We start from the raw sequence: 23,810 nt of genomic DNA, 5'->3' as shown, positions 1-23,810 counted from the left end.
ACATGTTCACTCTGACGATGGCGCCGAGAAGACGAATGCGACCTCTTGCTATTCCTATCACGCTTTTTTGATTTCTTTGAAGGACCAGCAGCCTCAACATGGCTTACCGGATCAACCGCTTCCACATTCACAATAGGTTCTACGACTTCTTCCACCACAGGGTTCACCACATTTTCACGACGGGGAGTTACATCACCCACCTTATTCAGCAATTTCGAAAAATACGAGCGAGCTTTCGGATTAGTGCTCGCCATCAAAGCTGAAAATCAATAAAACATTTAGCTAAGTTAAAAGTTTTATCCTAAAAAGAGCAAAAATGTGGAACAACCACGTACCAATCAGATTTTCTCGAGGATTTGGTGAAGTATACAGTTGTAGCAGGGCGCGAGTGGGAACCTGGTACGAGAGCCGACTAAAAACCTCAATAACATGACGATCGGCAACACCCATTGAATGAAACGAAATAGAATTAAACTTCACAGGATCTTTCGTCCAATACAGGGGGAACCTTGGAGAATCTCCATCAAAAAAATACTCTCTTCCTACAGGCTCTATTAGAATCTTAAAAAAACTGCCCTTAAAATCTTTATATGATGATGTAAAAGGTTTAAGAAAACAAACATTGGATTTACTAATAAGGGATAACCACCCTGGCCGCTTCCCAGGCCGAGAGCTATAATAATACAAGAAGGAAGCAGGACTAGGAGAAAGCGATAATAATTTACACAAAATACTAAACGCTTGCATCGCAGCCCAACCATTCGGATGAAGCTGAGTAGGCGCGACATTAAGGAACTTAAGGACACCTATTTGAAAATTGTTCAAAGGCAACCGAATATGAAGATCTCTAAAAAAGCAAGCATAAAAATAAAAAAACTCATGACTATCACCCTCTCGACCATGACAAACATTGTCGGCATCTCCAACACGCCGAAAAGAAATAATATCATTTTCAATGTCAGAATAATAAATCTGGGAATGGGAAAGGAAACTACGAAGTTCGATAGCAGAACGATATTTGGACAAATACTCTCGGACTTTAGGATTAACCCATTGGTAACCTGGACGAAGATTTCTCTGAGGCAATACAATGCCGAATTCTTGAGGAGCATCAACAGCCGGTGCTCCATTTGAATCATTCATACAAGAAGGGGTAGCAGATGAAGACTTCGAGTCTTGGCGATCCTCTTCTCGCACCACTCGCCCAGTTGATTCACCACCCGCGCTTGAAAAATCATCAGAAGCAGAAAAACTTGAAAGAGACATTACCTTTGCACGAACTGGTTACAGATTGAAAGAAAGCTGCTTTTCTCAATACACAACGAAACACATTCGTAAAAATTTGGAAGAAGACCCTATTTATAACCCAAAGTTACACCCTAGAATTTGAAACGTTGCAAGCAATCTGAAACCGTTCAAAAAGGTATAATCTAACGGTTGCAACAAGAAGTTCACGTCAAATCAACTTAACTCAGCAAGGCACAAAAACCGAGGCATTCAATATCAAATCAAATCAAATGTCAAATATACTATAATTTATTAAGACATGAATATTTTACAAGACCTTCAAATATTTCTGTCTTGGGGGGCTAGTGTACTGATAGGGTAAAACCGAGAGGTTCATGCCGAGAACTACATAGCATAACAATTAAGATAATTAAGTTAAAACCGAGAGGTTTTGACCGAAAGCAATAAAGACAAGAATAAAACAAATATAAAAGTTGTAAAAGCCCAATTAGATAAAAACTTGCAAGAGGGGTGCACAAATAATAAAAAAGGTGCAGAAAGAAAGCCCAAGAGTAAAGGGAAAGCCCATTAAAGAAACTCTATAAATAGGAGTTCAGAGATAGAAAGAGGTAAGAGTGATTTTATCTGATGAACGTAAAACCTTTTCTGACTTTGGCATCGGAGCGACTTGCAGGTACCCCCCACCTGTTGTGAGGAGAAGCCGAGAGCACCAGCCGAGAGCACCAGCCGAGAGGAGAAGCAAAGAGTTTCCATCAAGGAGTACCCGGCCCAAGATAGTATTCAGCCCAAGATTGAAGGATTAGTCTTGATTAACCCATTTCAAGTGTTCTTGGTCCTTGTTGTAAGAACAGATGATATGACTTATGAGGAATTATGCTAGATTTCAGGATAAGATTGAGGTTTCTAAGGCTATTTCGGTAATTAAAGATTTAACTTGTCTAGTGGGAAATTCGTCTAAAGCTTCAATGAAGAATGATATGTTGGATTTCAACGTGATTAAGTTTTTTGGTATTAAGACTCGTAGTGGAAAAGTTCTTCATCCTCTTCCAGTTAGATGGGAATTTCCTTCACCAGGCTGGGTTAAAATTAACATTGATGGGGCTGCTAGGGGTATCCTGGTTTTAATTTATTAAAACTTTTATATTTTATCATAAAAAAATTTAACATAAAAAAGTCAATTTAAAATAAATAAATTAAAAATATATATTAAATTGATTAAAAAACAATAAAAAATTAAGACACTTCAACAATAAAGAAATATAAATAGTTTATCCACCTTTCATACTTCAAACTTTTCATTCTTTTTCTCTTTTTCCCTCTTTCACCATCACTTTCTAGCATCTCTCTCTCATGTCTCTACCATATTATTTTGTACTACCTTTATCTATCATATATCCATTTATCATCTCTATACCATCTTTTTACCTTTTATTTAATATTGCAACTTATATCATTCACTCGGGAGTTTGACCACAAAAAGATAAAAGTGAGGTTAATTTATTTTTATATTAATCTTACTAGACTTGTTTAATCTTAGTAGAATTGTTTGTGTTTTATTAACTTTATATTTATTTTGGACTACATATAGTTTTACTTTCTTTATTTGTATACTTCTATTTAATTTACTATAGTAATACATGGAGTCTTTCTTTTTATTTATATTTATATTAATTTATTTGTTCCTTTTTTTATAATCTATTTTTTTTAATTACGTATTAGACTTCTTTCTTTATTTATATTTATGTAATTTAATTTATCTTCAATTACACATTTATTATTTTTATTTATTTACATTTATGTCATTTATTTATCTATAATTACGTATTAATCCTCTTTGTTTATATTTATGTCATTTAATTTATTTATAATTCCACGTTCAAAATTATTTTTAGTTAACCAACTATCACTTTTATTAATTTTCATTTATGTCATTTAATTTGTTTGCAGTTACACATTGAACTTTTTTTAATCTATACTTATATTATTCAATTTATTTTTAGTACGTGGATCATTTTATTCTTTTATGCACTTATTGTTTAAATAATAACTTATTTTTTATTCTTTCCAAATTTATTTATGTTTATACTTTTTTATTTGTATTATATATTGATCCATTTCTAATTATTTATTTTAAGTTCTTGTTTTAATTCTTCTTTTATTTTATTATTTTATATTATTTTAAGCACCATCCTTTTATTATTCAAATATATATATATATATAAATAATATAAAAAGTAAAGTAAAAGAAAAGAAAATATATTTTATTCAATTAACTTGGATAAAAGAAAGTTACTTATATCCTATATTATCATTTTTATACATTTTTAAGGGTTCTTTTTATATTTATTTGGATGGTGTATATAAATTATTGGTTAAGAGAAATATGATGTATCTTAATAATCATCCCATTGTGTAATCCTTAAAGACACCAAAGAGTGTGAAAAATAGGTACAACATAAGAAGAGAGGATTGAATTATGTTTTCATTTTTTTTTTCAGTTTTTTAACAAATATCATCTGATCATATGCACTTAGACGATAGTTTTATACTCAATAGAAAAATTGTAGAAGACTTTCAAAAACTAAGTTAAAAAAAAAATCCTTCTTAGGTTAGTGCAGATTTAATAGCATCAATTAGAACATGATAAGGAATGTAGAAACTACTCAATGATTTTTATACTGGTTCATCTGATAGTGTAGACTACGTCCAATTCTCAATCAAAATATTGAGTTTTACTATGCAGACTAACATTGTAATTTACAATACGAGCATTATTTCGGAACATAACCACTATTCGCTAACTTGTTCACTATTCTTTAAACATTTAGCCACTTGTGGCTAAAAACCTGAGTGATGTTTTGGATCGTAACCTATCGAGTATTTTTTACCAAACAACCACCCTTGGCTAAGATAAGCTTAATCTAATATGCGATAAAAAAAAATCACAAGGTTTACTCGCTAGAGAAGGTAACATCTTTCAACATATATAATGTTTAAGTTCTCACTTCTAGTTTCTAATGAACACAATAACATTTTTGTAAAGTTTTTTAGGGCATAGATAATAAGTTTGACAACATTTCAATACTTTGCAAATAATGGCCAAAATTCTTATTCTTCTCTTCGAAGGATGTCTTTATATAAGCCTTGAAGAAAAAAGGTTACGCAAATCCTATTTTATCCTTGAGCAGCTTCATTTCATAAGAACATGCTCCTTACATTGGATCAGCTTGAATGTAGAAGATGTATTAAATATTCTTCTCTCCTTGAAGCAACATCCTGGTAGTTAGAAGAACTTATCAATCCTTGACAAAGTGTCTTTACTTGGCGTTGTGTAAAGTACAATATCGTTACATACTAGATAGTTTTTCTAATGTTGACAAAGCAAGCGTCAGGGAGTTATTGAAGCACAACAACCTTAGTTCACATTCAAAGAGATTGTTGATATGGCATATGCTTTTAATGAATCTTCTTGATAAACGAAGGAAGCAAACGTTACATGCAACATAAAATAAGCATGAAGAGACTTTTGAGAAATACAATGTTATTTTAAGACTATGTGTGTATCGCCTAATCACAAAAATGTTTATTAGATGTAAAAGAGACTACAATGTGGTATATCATCTTTCAAGCGAAACACTTGTGTCTTCATAATTTGTTGTAAAGGAAAACATTTCGTTTTATAGACAAAGTCTATTCAAAATCTAGGTTGTTGGATATTTCTCAAACAAAGAGTATGTAAGTTGAGCAAGAGTCTTAGGTTTCCTTATAATAAGTTGGGATCATGCTAATGCATGAATGTTTGTATTTGGAAAGTCATAGTTTGGTACATTGTGGGATGAAAGATAGGGATCATGGTGGGGTTTAAGGAAGTAGTTGGATTGTTCAAAATAACACCATGCACTAGGATATTCATAAGCCAAACTTAGGATTATCTGATACTTGCTCAACATTGTCAAGGTTAGGTAGTGAGTTTATATCTCTTTTGTGAGTTTCTAAATGATCGATACTCTCAAGAAAAATAATTATGATTGTACAAATGTTTTTAATAAAAAAAAATACTCAACTACCAAATCACTTCTCATGTAACTTTTGATGTTCATTATGAATCATCATAAATGGAATATAGATCCATATGTTTGATAAAGTGAGATTGAGTCTTAGAGCTGTAGGTCAAATCGTCGGCTCTCATGGTTTGTATTTTATATTAAGTTCATCAATATTAAGACTTATAAAGACATCACTCTTTTTCGTATTTTTCTTTCATATGTATTTACATTATGAGTATAAGGAAAACATGCTCAGTGAGATTTGTTCAAAAAAAATTCACAAGTTGACTCATGGACGACTTAGTTTTAATATCCTTAAGTGATATTAAATATATAGATAGTTCACTATTGTGATATAAAACTTTTATTATTTTACAAAACTCATATTTTTTTTAATATATTATGAATAATTATAAAGATGTAAAATATTCATATACATATATATTTATGAAATTATTTTATGATTAATAATGCTCTTTATAAGAAAATCTTAATGAACAAAAAAATTCACTCCCAATTCCTAATTAAATAATATCAAACATCATACACAAGTTCATTTCTCAATCATAATAACTCAAACACTTGATTCGTGGTGCTTTTTAACTCTAAATTCACGTGGTAATAATTTCACAATATAAAATAGCTTATGAGTTTATAAACTAGATCATCATATCATGCATGGTCCTCTCAATTTAGTCTCACTTAAAATATAGATAAGGTATTTTAGCTTGCCTTAGTTGTTCTTCATCAGACACATAAATAAGACATTTTCAACCATAAAGCCCTAGGGTCAAAGTACAAAATCATAAAATCCCTCCCACATAAACTTCGTCCATCCCAGTAGAAACAAAATTTGCACTGAGTTTATGAACTCAAACACAAATCTCGACACAGATATATAATTCGTTGTTATTTAAATTGCAAATTGTCACCTTACTATACCACCATCAAGACTTTTCAATTGTCCAAGCTTAAGATGAATTTAAATTTCTTAAATTTTACTTACAACATACATGTAACTCAATACTTTGTACTACATGGTCAAGCAATGCACATCCACAAAGAGTGTCTTGCTGCATATCCACAAAGAGTGTCTTGCTGCATGGTCACACATCTCGACTATCAAATGTAATACTCCATTTAATAGCTAGATTAATATATAATTAAACATCATATGTCAGACTAATACAAGAACTTAATAATAATAGTCATGTTAATCAACTCGACTCTGTAAATAGGTTGACCATATGTAAATCAAAATATACGTTTAATAACATTTATTACTTTCAACTTCCAAATATCAAGTATTGACTTATTGTCGAAAAACTTTTTACTGGTACATCACCACCATTTACTTCACCACGCGTCTCAACTGTCAAAGCCTATTCAGGACATAGACAAATATAACTATTTTAAAATATAAAAATATATATCAAAATTATCATTTTGATAAGAAAATGAAATATCAATCATAAGCACACAATTATGTAATGTTTATTTCGGGATATGAAAAATGAACACTAGAATGACTATGTTGGAATATAAGCAAATACATTTAAAATGATGATTCCAGAATATATATAAAATATAAAAATAAATTCTAGAATTATTATTGTATGATATTTTAAACATAAAATCCATCAACTTTTTCTGATACGAAAACCATAATATATTATTCCAAAAATATGTTCATATGCAAATTTAATCCTGAATTTGTAAACATAGAGAAACATGAACAAATTGGAAAAGAAAGAGTTGCACTACGAAAATAATTGGAGGCACGTAGTATGATTGCCTGAGAAGTCCTAATTGCCTTCAATTGTATTCATTATTAGCAGCCTAGATACATCATTTTGTATGAATCTGATGTGTATTTAAATATTAGTTTTTAATTAATCATCATAAATTCTAAATTGAGATCTGTACATTCTAAATTCTAAATCCTGCTACAAAAATTGATAAATTAAATTTTGAAAGGTAAAATCATCACATAATAAACAATTTCAAAGTATTCGATTTTTACACAACGTTATATTTTACATAAATAATTAAAAACTTTACTAAATTAAAAAAATATTTATAAAAATCAAATAGGGAAATTTTATTTTCTTTATTTCAAAGTAATGATTTTTATATTATTACAATAAACAGAAATTAATCATAAAAACAAAAAAATGAATAAATTATTGATATTTAGGGTCATTGACATATTACTCTGGTGCACATGACTTATTTTTATATGGTTACGTATTTTGAAAAACCATTCATATGCATAAGTTCGGGTAAGGAAACATAACTTCACGAGAAAATATGCTCCATACATACAGTTGTTTTTAAATAAGAACAAATCGTGGTCATAATGCATCCCTGTCTTCAAATTAAAATTATGAGTAACAATAAAAACAAAATTTTGGTTGAAATTGGCATAAAACTAACAAAACGTTCACACTAAAGATGATCTCCACCAAAAGTCGAAAACATACATTATCCTGAATTGTACCAATTTCCAAGAACTAAAGCCAAATAGAAACTTGGAAAACGCTAAAATTAAGCAGCACCCTTTCCCTTCTTCTTCTGCAGTTTCTTCATGTAAAACTCCAGCTCCTTCCCTTCCAGAATGTACCTACACAATTGCCAAAATATAAGAAAAGCAAACGAATTTGGAACGAACATACTCTCTCACGAATAAAAATTTATGCCTGGCCGAATCCTAAGATTCAACCGAGGTGATCACATACCCATCAGCCCTGCCACATTGTCCAGGGCGAGAAGAAATACATGCCAACAATCTGCCACCAGCAAATTGTTCTTCAATGTGGGCATCAAGTTTGCGATCTTTCTGGCGCTTCTCAAGTTTTCTCTGCACATGGTTACTTTTCTTGGTTTCTTCAGCAGCAGCATCAGCCTCCTGAAAGTTTGACATCAAAGGGTCATCAAACACAATGGATGCATACTATTCAATCCAAAACATTACACCTGTATCATAAATAAATGTTTATTCATAGAAATAGAAAAAATAGTACAATAAATAGTCAGAAAACATTATTTCTCCCTTCAAGTAAATACTAATCCAATTATGAATTGCAGATTTTTGTGCAACATTTTCAATCAAAGACAGACTATAAACCACAAATAATGATTCAATTTCAACATATCTCTGCCAAATAACATTCAATACACAACCAGCAAAAGTAGAGACATTATTCAAGAAATAAACAATAGATATATATTATAAGGGTGAAATATAAATAAAAGACTATTCACAATGTATGACCTCAGTAGAGTCCTTCTTGGATGCTGCTTTCTTTTTTCGGCCAATTTCAACACCATAGTGCTGAAGGTACCACTGCTTGAAAGGAGCAGCGTCAACCTGAACAATAGCACTCTTGACCAACGTCTGAGTTCTCACAAGCTCATTGTTTGAGGCATTGTAAACAACATCTAGAATACGAGTCTTGCGGGTTACTGCCTCACTACCCCATGAGTAATTTCCAGTGTCCAACCTCAGTGCCCTCCATTTTACATTGCCACCTCTAACACGAATCCTCCTAATTGTCTTGTTGCTTGATAACTTGGTGTTGGCTGATTGGCGCCCAAGCTCATACCTATACAAGCCCACAAAAAAGAAATATCTTAGCTTAAATACAAAATAATTGGCATAAATACAACCACATCAACATGCATGTACAAAATGTCAACAATTCACAATAAATAATCGAATGTGTTCAATAATTTCCGCTAAAATTAATATCTAAACAAAGTTGTAAACTTAAAAACCGCAAAGAAAAGTTCACAAGGCAGAGATGATAAAAATTCAGCTAGCAGTGAGATTTGGTAGCTACTATGTTATTATTGAGCAATTTTGGTCAGTTTGCTAACAGTAGAGGATAACTAAATCTCACCATAATTGTAGACCTCACCCTATGTTGATATGACATTCTTAAATAATGAACAGAAATACATTTGTCTAACAAAAAGGTATACATGCTATATAACCATTTATGTAGAAGGATTGGAAACAATGAGACATAAAACTCCAGACATGAATGATGTATGCATATCCAAGAAGCAAAATCCTGATGTCATTGCAAAAGATAAATTCAAATCATCAAACAACAATATCCAGACACGTGATAGAATGTAGAGTAAAATAGAACTTCAATCTTTCAAAACATCGATAGTCTTCTCTGATATTTCTCTATTTGTAAATAGAAGACACCAGAACTAAATGCCACTTCTAAATTTCTAAACAAAACACATTCAGTGCATTGGTTTCGCATGACTTTAACCTAAATTACTACTGCAGTAACCATTTGAATCACCCAATTTGCCTAGTTAAGTATAACTGCAGCTAGATCCGGCAGATACACTTGTATATACAAAATCGTTCGTCAATCATCACCCCCAAGTAAATAAATAATTAAATAATTGTTATTTTATGCATTAAAAAAAGAAATCAAATTCAAAACTGTTAAAAATGGGGCATTACTTTCTCTTCTTTCTCCACGCCTTCTTCTTGCCTCCAGTTGCACGCCTCTTGTGCATGGAATCCCTGGAAATACCTGTTGAAAACAATGACAGTCCATCAGAGAGAAAATTCTACAGACACAGTTATTATCAGCAATTGAACTATGAGAGATCAAAGAAACAATGATTAGGAAGAGACATACCCATCTTGATTTAGCGTTCAAAATTCTCTCTCCCCTCTTCCTCCCTAGCTTCTTCTCTGGGTACGGCCCCTCTCTGATAAAACCCTCACCATAATGCGTATTATATATGAAACCCTAGTTCTGCTTGGATACAGACCAGGACTCATCCCAATTCTTGTGGGTAATCCAATTGGGCTTCAATTTGGGCTTTCCTTTAAGTCCAACCCATGTCTAACTAAATACAATATTTTATTAAACTTAATCTTGTGTTACAAAATATTTTTCTTTTTTAATTTTGAGAGTGAAAATTTCCCACTTTTATCAATATTTTATTTTCATTAATTTTTAGGCCCATTTCACATATTTTCTCTAATTAATTAAAAATTATTTCTTTCCATAATATATGTTTGAAAAGACTGAAAACAAAAAATAATTAATAGTTGTTAAGTTATTTTAGTAAATGATACAATTATTAATTCAAGTAGTTAATAAATATAAATGTTAAAATTAGTCACTTTTATACAATATTTTTATAAATTTTAATTTTCTATTACTGAAGTATATTTTAAATTATTTTAATTTTATTTTTTAATTAATGTTAAACTCTTATAATATGTTATTTATTAAAATATTTTAAATTATATTTTTTTACATTCAATTTATATATAATATACATAATGCCTATTATTATTAATCTTATACTAAATCTTACAATATCTCTATTTAAGTTTTAAATAAGTAAAAATAACATATTTTAAATATAAATAACATATTTAAAATAATGTGAAAATAATAATACATAATTAAATAAAAAAATTATAAATAATAGAATAATTATACTGTGTACACGTGTTAATATACTAAAATATAATCCCAAAATATCAAATAAAAATATAAATATTGTAATAGTTAAGATAAATCAAATAGTATGAAAGTTTTTAAATTTATTTTTTATCATTTTCAATGTTTAATCTATGAAAATTCTATGTAAATAAGTAAAATAGTGAGGTCATTTTTTTATGAATGGAGGAAAAAATATAATAACATCATGTTGTAGATAAAAAAAAAAGAGTAAAAAGGAAATGTAATTAAGAATTCGATACAACTTAAATAATGTGGATTTAGAAAATGTAATTAGGATTGTCACTTTAAAAAAATGTAGGATAGATGAAATGTTTGAACTTCCTTGATATGATTAAACATTTTTCTTTTATAAATATTATAATATTATTTTTTTATAAATATAAATTGGTTAGGTTTGATTAAGTTGAGTTGCACAAAGTTGTATGAAATCTATGTTAAAGGATGAAATATAGAAAGTTAGGTTAATCTAAAAATGTCAACCTAATAACCTAAAATCTTAACAAATTAAATTAAATGAGATCAAATTTATTATGAGAAAAGAAGATCTTGTTATAGGTGTGAAATGTGTGAGAGTGAATTTGAATTTTTTTTTATTGAGGACGAGAAAAAAACACATACGAAGTAATGCATGCACTATTTTTGTATTAGAAATGATTTTCTCTTAGTTATTTTTTTTATTAAAAATGATTTTCTCTTAGTTATTTTTGAATTAGTATCAATATGCAATATGAAATATGAAATAGTTTTTAAATACAATTCCAAAGTTTTTAAATACAACTCCAACTGTAAGAAATAAATAATCATTATCAATAAGAAAAAATAGAAAAAAATTTATTTTAAGTAATAAATATTAGTTTGTTTACTTAATTTATATTTTAATCAAATATTTTATTTATGTATTTATTTTGTTTCTCTATTTTTTATTAATTTTATTTCTTAATTTTTTTATTAATTTTATTTCTTACATCTTATTTTCTACCTACCTTGGGACTATAACTGCTAGATAATATTAAGATTAAGATCGCAGTTTTTCTATGGTAAAGCCTGTTGTTATCTTTTATTTAATCATGCACTTTAAGGGATTGGAATCATGCATATTATATTTTTACTTTCAATATCTAAATATTCAATCAATATTTTTTTTAATAACTTTGAATCCTTAAAATGATAACTACACAATTTTTTATTTTAATTTATAGTATGTAGATGTAAAATTTTATTTTTCATGGAATGGAATGTACATGACAAACTTTAATAATCATGAAATATAGAGGATATCATTGAATTAATTTCACAATTCAAGTATGTTGAATTTAAGACTCAATTAAATATAATCAAAATATAATTATTTTTTATTTCTAATTTATTTTAATTTTAATATTCATTTGTAATTATAACTTAATAACTTCATTCTCATTGTGTGTTGTTATAAATAACTCATCTACCTAAATAGATAGATCATATTTACACTCCCAAAATAATTAAAAATAAATTTAATAAGATGTAACAAAATATACATGATGTAATAAGTCATAAAATATTATAAAATTACTCATAATTATTAAATTATTCATAATTTTTCACAAAGTTATATTACTAAACAATTTTGTTCCTTAATTATGTATATAATCAAATATTCCTAATATATTTAATTTAAATTTCTAACTATTTATAAACTAATATTTTTGTATTATTTTATCTAAACTTTATCATAATAGATGTTTTATATATATATATATGCATTTATAATATATAAATATCTTATATTATTTATTTAATTTTTTTATTCACTAAATTATAAAATAATAATAATAACAATAATACCAATATAAGAATGTAGTATATTTATTATAGTTATTTTTAACAACAACTTGGTCAAAATATATATATATATATATTATAAAATATTCTAATATTATATCAAATTTATATTTCATAAATTTTATTTAATACATAATTTTAATATCATATAATATTCCAAAATAACACTATTATATATATATATTATAAAATATTCTAATATTATATCAAATATATATCTCATAAATATCACTTAATACATAATTTTATATCATATAACATTTCATAATTACACTATTATATATATATATTATATTATATACATATATATATATATATATATGTATTTATTATATGTACTATAAAATCTTATAATATTAATACATAATTTTATACATCATCTCATTAAAATAATACCATATAATATTTTATAATTACACTATTATATATATATTGTATATTTTATAAAATATTTTAATATTATATCAAAATTATATCTCATAAATATTACTTAATACATAATTTTATGTTACACGTCATCTTATTAAAATAATAAAATATTTTAATGTTATATCAAATTTATGTCATGAATATTACTTAAAATATAATTCTACATATCATTTAACTAAAGTAATATCATATAATATTTTTTAATTAGACTATTTTAAATCTCATATCACATGTTGAGATAAATCTATAGTTAATACTTATGCCTTAATTGTATCCTAAAGTAAAATAAAATATATTTTTTCTACTAATTATATACAAGCATATAGCAAAATTAAAATTATTTTTTTAATGAATTTACAAATAATCTTACTAAAAATATATCATCATTAAATTAATTTTAAGGTTGTCTATAAGGTTTGTTAAAATCTAATTTTTTTAAGGTTGTCTATAAATATCATCATTAAATTAATTTTATAAATTTTTTTAAGTTGCTTAGAAATATAGTGTTTCATTTTCTGTTTCTTTAATGTTGCGTTTGGATTCGCTTATGAAGTGACAACGTGGATAGGCGAGTATTAAGATCTCTTGTTTGGATTAATATGATAATCTCATGTTTAGATCAGTATGTTTGAGGCGAGGGTGCAAATGTGGAGAATCTCGTGCAAATATATGTAATTAAATTAATAATGATAGAATCTCATGATTAGTGGATATCTACCTAAGTAGCTTTTAATTTGGAGAAAAAAAGTCTCCATACACTTGTATATATTTGTGTCTCATCTTAATTCCATTACAATAATGAAAAATATTTAAGGTTGCATCCCTGATAATCTTTGCATATGTTAACTTTTGATTTATTTGCTATGTTGTTTCAAAATTTAAATAATTATAATTTATCAGGGATGCAATTTTCTTTTCTCCAACATATGCAAAGATTATCAGGGATGTCCACGTAGGATATGAGTGTTTGTTAATACCCTTAAGATAACTTTGTAACAGTGAATGCATGAAATGAGATTGGTCTAGACCACTGTGAAGAAGAAATCAATGTTACACACTGCACCACAGAGACAATGCTACACATTGCACCATAGAGAGACTGTGAGGAATCTTTTAACTAATTTGAATTTTTTTTCAAAAGCTTCCAGCCCGCTTTCATTCATTCATTAATCTGAATGTTGGTATTGTGAGAAATAGGGATCTTGTCAGAGATGTGCCATGAGTGAGAGTGAACATGAAGTTTTTTTGTTGTGTTGAGGACGATCCAAAGAAGACATACGAATTAATGCATGCACTGTTTTTTTATCATAATTGATTTTCTCTTAGTTCATTTTGGATTAGAATCAATTTCGGTTGATGTATAATGCTTTGAGAATCGATTATCATCCTTTTGTAAAACAAGGCAGAATCGATTTTGCTCCATCATCATTAAATTATTTTTTGTTAAAATCTAATCTTTTTACAATTGTCTATAAATACCATCATTAAATTAAATTTATAATTTTTTTTAAGTTGTTTAGAAGTATAGTGTTTCGTTTTGTGTTTATTTAATATTGTGTTTAGATTCGCTGATGAAGTGACAGCATGGATAAGCGAGTATTAAGATCCTTTGTTTGAATCGACATGTTTGAGCGAAGGTGCAGATGGGGAGAGGGTTAAATGCGTTTTTTTCTTTTCCCTAACATATGCAAAGATTATCGAGGATGTCCACGCAGGTTATGAGTACGTTAATACCTCAAAGATAATTTTTAAACAGTGAATGCATAAAATGAGATTGGTCAGGACCACTGTGAGAAAGGAATCAATTTTACACAATGCACCACAGAGAGACTGTGAGAAATCTTTAGACTGATTTGAATTTTTTTCTTCAAAGGCTTCCAATTCGTGAATAGTGTGCTTTCATTCATTCATAAATCTGAGTGTTGGTACTATGAGAATAGGGATCTTGTCAGAGATGTGCCAAGAGTGAGAGTGAACTTGATGTTTTTTGTTGTGCTAAGGACGAGCCAAAGAAGACATACGAAGTAATGCATGAACTGTTTTTGTATTAGAACTGATTTTTTCTTAGTTCATTTTGGATTACAATCATTTTTGGTTGATGTATAATGCTTTGAGATTCAATTCTCATCCTTTTGTAAAACAAGATATAATCGATTTTGCTCCATCATCATTAAATTATTTTTTTGTTTGAGGCGAAGTTGTAGAAGGGGAGAGGGTTAGATGCGTTTTTTCTTTTTCCTAACATATGCAAAGATTATCAGGATGTTCACGAAGGATATGAGTGTTTTATGTTAATACCCTTAAGATAACTTTGAAACAGTGAATGCATGTAATGAGATTGGTCTGGACCACTCTAAAGAAGGAATCAATGTTACACACTACACCAGAGAGACTATGCTACACACTGCACCATAGAGAGACTGTGAGGAATCTTTTGACTGATTTTAATTTTTTCTTCAAAAGCTTCCCGTCCGTGAATAATGTACTTTCATTCATTCATTAAACTGAGTGTTGGTATTGTGAGAAAAACGGACCTTGTTAGAGGTGTGCCATGAGTGAGAGCAAATTTGAAGTTTTTTGTTGTGTTGAAAACGAGCCAAAGAAGATATACGAAGTAATGCATGCACTATTTTTGTACTAGAAATGATTTTCTCTTAGTTCATTTTGGATTAGAATCAATTTTGGTTGATGTATAATGCTTCTATAATCGATTCTCATCTTTTTGTAAAACAAGGCATACTCGATTTTGCTCATTTTGGATTAGAATCAATTTCGGTTGATGTATAATGCTTTGAGCATCGATTCTCGTCCTCTTGTAAAACAAATCGATTTTGCTCCATCATCATTAACTTTTTTTTAAATCTAATATTTTTTTACAGTTGTCTATAAATACAATCATTAAATTAAATTTATAATTTTTTTAAGTTGTTTGGAAGTATAGTGTTTCGTTTTGTGTTTATTTAATATTGTGTTTGGATTCACTGATGGAGTGGCAACATCGATAGGCGAGTATTAAGATCCTTTGTTTTGATCGACATGTTTGAGGCAAACGTGCAGATGAGGAGAGGGTTAGATGCATTTTTTCTTTTCCCTAAACTATGCAAAGATTATCAAAGAGTTCCACGTAGGATATGAGTGTTTTATGTTAATACCCTTAAGATAACTTTGAAACAGTGAATGCATGAAATGAGATTGGGCTGGACCACTGTGAAGAATGAATCAATGTTACACACTACATCATAAAGACTATGCTACACACTACATCATAAAGACGAGTATTAAGATCCCTTGTTTAGATCAACATGATGATCCCTTGTTTGGATCAACATGTTTGAGGCGAAGTTGCAGAAGGGGAGAGGGTTAGATGCGTTTTTTCTTTTCCCTAACATATGCAAAGATTATCAGGATGTCCACGAAGGATATGAGTGTTTTACGTTAATACCCTTAAGATAACATTGAAATAGTGAATGCATGAAATGAGATTGGTCTGGACCACTGTGAAGAAGGAATCAATGTTACAAGCTTCTCCATAGAGACTATGCTACTCACTGCACCATAGAGAGACTGTGAGGAATCTTTTGACTGATTCAAATTTTTTTCTTCAAAAACTTTCAGCCCGTGAATACTGTGTTTTTATTCATTTATTAATTTGAGTGTTTGTATTGTGAGAAATAAGGATTTGTCAAAGGTGCGCCATGAGTGAGACTGAACTTTAAGTTTTTTGTTGTGTTGAAGACGAGCTAAAGAAGACATACGAAGTAATGCATGCACTGTTTTTGTATTAAAATTGATTTTATCCTTATTCATTTTGGATTCCAATCAATTTTGGTTGATGAATAATGCTTTGAGAATCGATTCTCATCCTTTTGTAAAATAAGGGAGAATCGATTTTGCTCCATCATCATTAAATTATTTTTTGTTAAATTTTTTTAAGTTGTTTAGAAGTATAGTGTTTCGTTTTGTGTTTATTTATTGTTGTGTTTGGATTCGTTGATGGAGTGGCAGCGTGGATAGGCGAGTATTTAGATTCCTTGTTTACATCAGCATGATGATCCCTTGTTTGGATCAACATGTTTGAGGCGAAGGTGCAGAAGGGGAGAGGGTTAGATGAGGTTTTTCTTTTTCCTAACATATGCAAAGATTATCAGGGATGTCCACAAAGGATATGAGTGTTTTACGTTAATACCCTTAAAATAAAATAACTTTGAAACAATGAATGCATAAATTGAGATTGGTTTTGACCATTGTGAAGAAGGAATCAATGTTACACACTACACAACACAGACTATGCTACACACTCCATCACATAGAGACTTTGATGAATCTTTTGACTGATTTGAATTTTTTCTTCAAATTTAAAAGCTTCAGCACGTGAATAATGTGTTTTTATTCGTTCATTAATCTAAGTGTTGGTATTGTGAGAAATAGGATTCTTATCAGAGATGTGCCATGAGTGAGAGTGAACTTGATTTTTTTGTTGTGTTGAGGACGAGCTAAAGAAAATATACGATGTAATGTATGAATTGTTTTTGTATTAGAAGTGATTTTTTCTTAGTTCATTTTGGATTATAATCAATTTTAATTGATGTATAATGCTTTGAGAATTGATTTTCATCCTTTTGTAACACAATGCAAAATCGATTTTGCTTCATCATTATTAAATTATTTTTTGTTAATATTTAATATTTTTTAAAGTTGTCTATAAATATTATCATTAAATTAATTTTATACATTTTTTTAAGTTGTTTAGAAGTATAGTGTTTTTCGTTTTAATGTTGTATTTGTATTCGTTGATGTAGTGTTTAGCAGTATGAATAAGCGATTATTAAGATTCCTTGTTTTGATCAACATGTTGGTGTAGATGAAAAGAGGGTGGTGTAGATGAAGAGGGTGTAGATGGGAAGAAGATTAGATTATCAAGGAGTTGGATCAACATGTTGGTGTAGATGGGGAGAGGGTTAGATTATCAAGGAGTTCCATAGGAGAGGGTTAGATTAAGGATATGAGTGTTTTATGTTAATATCCTTAAGATAAATTTGAATAGTGTACTTACATTAATCTGAGTGTTAGTATTGTGAGATGAGAAATAGGGATCTTAAAGAAGTTTCATGAGTGAAAAAGTTTTTTTTATGATCCAAAAGACATATGAGATAATATATGCACTTCTTTAGTTATAGAATTGATTTTCTCTTAAGTTCATTTTGAATTAGAAAATGTAAGAATTGATTTTCATGTAAAACAAGACAAAATCGGTGCCCAAAATTTAAATTTAATTTTGCCTTTGCCCAAAAGTTTAAATTTGATTTTGGCTTATATATATGACAAGTGTTTAGATTTGGCTTATATATATGACAAGTGTTTAGATTTGATTTTGGCTTGTATATAAGACAAGAGTATCGATTCTGTAATTATGGCTACTTGTATTTGAGGTGGTGTCTTTCTTGGTTTTGAATGGTTGATGCTTTTCTTCTTCTTCCCAATTATTCATTAATCTTCAGATATAGTTGTTGCTCGGTTAATTTTATATAAATATGTGTGTTTATGAACATTATTTTAAAATTATAAATAAATAAAATAGTGTATATATATGTGCATCTATCTTTATAACATGACCTGATAAGTATGATGCATATATATGAATATATGACTACTATTATCTTAGAAAATAAAAGGAAACAAACCAAATAAAATTAATAAAAAAAGATAAAGTAGTGTTGTTTTCTGAGTATCATACATCTATCCCATTAACACCAACATCATTATCACAAGATGCATTTTTCTAAATGCATAATATTTTATTTATGATTTGATTCCATAAGCAAAAACCTTCGCAAATAGTACTTGAGCTACATATATATGAGTTTAAGCATTCAACTACCTATTAGGGCATTAACTACCTATTAGGGCATTGACACCAGGCTAATTTTATCTGATTTAAACTTTCATAGTCATTATTTAGGAGCGGCAAGAGACACATGCGCAACCTGAACCACATCTGCACCCACTTCCAGCTGCTGCAGTTTTGGAACATGAACATGGATTGCATCCACAGTGCTCTCCACACGTGCATGTCACGTGATCACCCCCTCCCGTTGTAGTCCCAGCACTCCTGCACCTGCATTATCACTCATAAATATCTCAGCAGAAGACACTGTTTGATATCAGAAAAATTGTGCATCTACCAAATCTTGGAACTGAAGAGATTCGGGTAGCAGAAAAGCATTGAAAACTCAAGTAGTTTTATTATGAAATTAAGAAAGAGACCTGCAAGAAGAACCACCAGGGCATGGAACTGTGCACCCACACCTGTCATCACAAGCTGCCATCCCTCTAAATGCATCTCCACCTGTGTTACTCATTTTCTCTCACTATCACTCTCAGAATATGTTTTATGCTTTGAGGATGTTACATATGTGCAACCTTTTTATACATGTCCCCAACACACAACACCAAATGTCGTCGTCACATGTTACGTGGCAACATCTTTGCATGCAATTCACCAGCTCAAACCACGTATAACATGCAATGGCTGAATCAACTCATGTCCACCGCTAAATGTTGTAGAACATGTTGTCTTTGTCATATTCTCCATCCTAAACTTGGTTTGGTTTACACGTGCCCTATATATATATGTGAAACTTTCTTCTTATTATACCCTCATGCTATTTCGAGCACCTTCTACGTATGATGATACTTCTGGAACCACTGATTCCAGATAATCAGTATAAATCTCAAAGTCATCCTTTTTTCTAGCTATCTATCTATACTGAAACCAAGTAATTTACATGTTTGAATTCATACGATATAATCTGATCCAAATGAATTACGTTATTTAGGGAATGTTCTATGGTTACAGAAAGTAATAAATAAATATAAAATTAAATTTCTTATTACATTGATAATTTCAAAATGGTAGGTAATATTAATAATTAATCTGACAGACTAAACATCTTAAAAACTAACTCCAAAAAAATAATTACAAAGTAACCAAGAATCTATTACTATCTGCATGACTTAGAAAATTAATTATTAAATAGGTTCTTAAGAAATCTATTATATTATAATCAAAGATAATCATCTGCGTATTTTATATATCTAAAATTAGTTTTTGACAATCAATTTTTTCATGGGTCAGAATATAACTTCTTTAAATGCCTGATTAGTTAGTTATGTGACATGGATATTTTTGTAAATTAGTAAGCAGAGGAAAAAAGATGTAATTTGGCGTATTGGTTTTTTTCAAATAATCAGTACTCTTTATATATAAATAACAAATGAACTCTATTATGAATCTTTCGACAAAGGATATCTAAATGTAATGAATATAAGTATATAATATATAATATTTTAAAGTATAAATAAGAATAATATTATAAGTATGATCTAATACGTATGTTTTTAGTTAACAAAGAGACATATTATAGCAAATAATTGCCAATATGACCACTATAATCCAACATTACTATTATATTCAACAAGAAATCGTAGGCTATGTTGCTTTGGTGGTTAGGATCCGAGATATTGCTCTTGTAGCAAAATCTTAATGTAATCCATCTTTATTTCTGAAATAAAAATAAACATGTGTTCTTCTTGTCATCTATTTAACATGTTCATTTATAGCCAGAAACTAAATCTGACCTAACAAGTTCAAAAGAATAGAGTGGAGTAAAGACATTGGTGTTTAAAAGTGAAAATCTTCAATCAGTTTTTCATGTAATGTCTATAAGTTGGTCATCCATGAAAGTAATAATATTCTCAAAAATTTTAATTAATTAATTAAATATATAAACTAATTATAACTAACAAAAATAATAATATTATTTTTTATATTATTTTTGTATATTTAAAAGTCAATAAATTATATTTTTTATATTTTTTTTTCTAATGCATCTCTTAGAAATGAAACTATACAAGAAAAAATATTTTAAAATATTCGTTAAATTATTTATCCATGATTGCACGTCCCTTAAATCATTATTTGGAAACATGTTTTTTTGGGATTTTTTAAATTTCAGAAAAAATCATCAAAACTCCTTAACTATCATGAGTTTCTAAGTTTTCGTTAACTGCCATGAGTTTTCAAGATTCCTGTTAACTATCACGAGTTTCAAAATCTTTGTAAAATTTTATTGATTTCAAAACTTCCATGAAATACTATAGGTTTTTGAACCTCCATAAAATACCATATGTTTTATGAACTTTCATAAAATAACAAATTTCAGAACCTCCGTAAAATATTATATGTTTCATATTCAGAACTATGCACATTTGCTTTTTACTCGTTTATCATTTAAGTATTCATGTACTTTTTCAACCACGATTGTTTACATCTATTGTATTTATTTATCTATGTTTGTTAAAATACTTTTTCAATAAATGAAACAAATAAATGAATATAACACTAATCAACTAACAAGTTATACATACTTAAATTTATACCAAAATATATCAAGTAGACACATTGAAATTCAAACTCAAACATAAAATGAGTTAAAAAAACTAGTATGAAAAAATAAAAGATGAATGCTACTATGAAGTACTACAAACGAAAACCTAAAATATTGTTCACAAGGAACAAAATAGGACAAATCATTTTCAAATTATATTATATTCTTCAATAATCACAAATGTTCCTCTTGATGTCCAAAATTTGTTCTATTAGTTTACATATTTCCTTTATAAAAACCTACAATATAACCATGCATCATAATTATAAATGTAAATCTGAAAAATAAAACAAGTTGTTTAACTTTTTAAACTATTATCGATGAATAATTGAACATAGTCAATCCAGAAGACAATTGAAATTGATAATCTTGAAAAAAAAATAACTATATCTGTAAACTGGTTTTCTAAATTGATATTTAAATTAGCTACCAAATTTTAGTTATTAATTATTTTAGATTCTAAATTAGTTACAATTACTATATTAGTCACAATTTAAAATAGTTAGTAGTTAAAATCTTGGTAACTAATCCAAATACCAATTTAAAAATTAGTTTAATTTTTTATTAATAATCAAGATTATTTTAAATATCAATAATTATTTAATTTATAAAATAAGATTTAACTTATTTAATATAATAACTAATTATTTTTATCTCAAAATTTATTGTTATTTAATGATTTTTTTAAAAATTTAATGATTTTTTTAGAAATTCTTTATAAATCCATTCAATTATATATTTTATTGATGTATTACATGTTTTTTTATCAACCGACACTCAAATTAAAATATATGCAATTTAATAAAAATAAAAATGAAGTTAAAAAACCGAAGAATGATTTTTCATTCTGATGATTTTTTAGAATAATATGTACATTTATTATTTTAATAATTTAAATATTTATTATTATATTTTAATCTTAGAATATTTCAACCATTTTTTTTAAATGAACTTAATTTAGTCATTTATATTTTTTAAACTACATTCAATATTTTAAAAGTTTAAAAGTGGGTTCAATTTTTTTTTTATCAGCAATAAAAAATCAATAAATGAGAACCACTTCAGGGGTGGTCCAACCCTTTTACAAACACACATACAATTTAACTCCTAACTCGACACCCAAAACCGCTGGTCAAAAGACCAACCAAACCAAGCGCTAACTAGCTTTACCAAATCAGCCGTATACAGGCCAAAAGATCCAGAACCCAACAGGGATAGGAAAAATAAACTTCGCGGGACTTTGCAGCAATCCAAGACCACACCTTTACTTGTGCTGAGGCAAAAACTTCTAACGCATCTGCCACTCCTCCATTAAAGACGACCGAGTTCCTATGCTTCCAAATTTCACTCACAATTCCAACCCAAATTGCCCCCCAAACATCATTAACCGAAACAGATGCCTGACTCAACCTGAATTGAATAAAATTTTGCATTGGATCCGAATGGATTACGAACGACACTCCAAGCCACTCAAAGCAAAGGCACCATACCCTCCAAGCAAAGTCACAAACGGCGAACAAGTGACTCGACGACTCATCGACCTTCCCACACAAGCAACATACAGGATTTTCAACCACCATCCCGCGCCTTACCAAATTAACCCTAGTTGCAATCCTATTTTCCAAAACTCTCCAGGCCAAGAATACAGCAGAAGGCAAGGCTTTACACCTCCACAACCTACAGTAGGTCGGAGAGGACTCCCCATCACTAACCCTCCTTACCTTGCTATAAGCTGAGTTAACAGTAAAACTTTGAGACCCCTCAGCCTTCCAGATCCAGCTATCCACCCCTCCCACATCCATCTTCACCCCTTGCAGCAACTGACTCAACTGCTCCTCCAACAACTTCTCCCAGTCAAAGAGGGATCTACGCCAGCACAAATGCCAAATCCAAACACCATTAAACCAGTTCCCGAACTCGGCCACCTTAGCAGCTTTAGCCGTGATAAGCGAATATAATCTCGGAAACATTCCCTTCAGAGCACCACAATTCAACCAGCTGTCCTCCCAGAATGAAATATTTCCTCCATCACCAACTTTCCACTCAACCCCATCTTCAAAACTTCTGCCCCAGCCCACCGAGGCCCAAACCTCCTTCAAGTCTCTCCACCAAAGAGAACCCCTACAGGGTTTACCTTCCGCTCTCAAATTCCTCCATCCACCATATTTAGAGTCAAGAATCTCTTTCCACAAACCTCCCTTGGCCGACCCCCACCTCCAAATCCACTTGCCTAGCAGGGCCAGGTTAAAAGTCTTTAAGTCAATGATTCCAAGACCCCCGTAGTCCCGAGGCTCGCAAACCTTATT

General features: G+C 29.3%; 1 protein-coding gene and 1 long non-coding RNA gene across 2 annotated transcripts; both read right to left on the bottom strand.

Annotated features, from left to right (window-relative positions):
• Positions 1–7,645: 7,645 nt before the first annotated feature.
• Positions 7,646–10,131, bottom strand: LOC137823332 (small ribosomal subunit protein eS8-like). Its single transcript, XM_068628417.1, has 5 exons — positions 9,965–10,131; positions 9,784–9,856; positions 8,569–8,899; positions 8,033–8,202; positions 7,646–7,917 (listed from the first exon to the last, which is right to left on the bottom strand). The coding sequence occupies exons 1-5, from the start codon at positions 9,966–9,968 to the stop codon at positions 7,842–7,844; spliced, it is 654 nt and encodes a 217-aa protein (XP_068484518.1). The 5' UTR covers positions 9,969–10,131; the 3' UTR covers positions 7,646–7,841.
• Positions 10,132–19,015: 8,884 nt separating this feature from the next.
• Positions 19,016–19,461, bottom strand: LOC137826967 (uncharacterized). Its single transcript, XR_011083629.1, has 2 exons — positions 19,322–19,461; positions 19,016–19,172 (listed from the first exon to the last, which is right to left on the bottom strand). It is a non-coding gene; the product is annotated as an uncharacterized lncRNA (long non-coding RNA).
• Positions 19,462–23,810: the final 4,349 nt, after the last annotated feature.

This window comes from Phaseolus vulgaris, chromosome 8 (genome assembly GCF_000499845.2).
Source record: "Phaseolus vulgaris cultivar G19833 chromosome 8, P. vulgaris v2.0, whole genome shotgun sequence".
Classification (NCBI taxonomy): Eukaryota; Viridiplantae; Streptophyta; class Magnoliopsida; order Fabales; family Fabaceae; genus Phaseolus; species Phaseolus vulgaris.
This window is presented reverse-complemented; position numbering and strand designations above follow the sequence as displayed.

What these genes read in the sequence shown, in the direction of transcription:
- LOC137823332 (XM_068628417.1), bottom strand. An exon ending in CCAAGAAGGACTCTACTGAG is followed by an intron (nt 8,203 to 8,568) that starts GTCATACATTGT and finishes TCAAACTTTCAG; the next exon opens with GAGGCTGATGCTGCTGCTGA. An exon ending in CAATGTGGCAGGGCTGATGG is followed by an intron (nt 7,918 to 8,032) that starts GTATGTGATCAC and finishes GCAATTGTGTAG; the next exon opens with GTACATTCTGGAAGGGAAGG.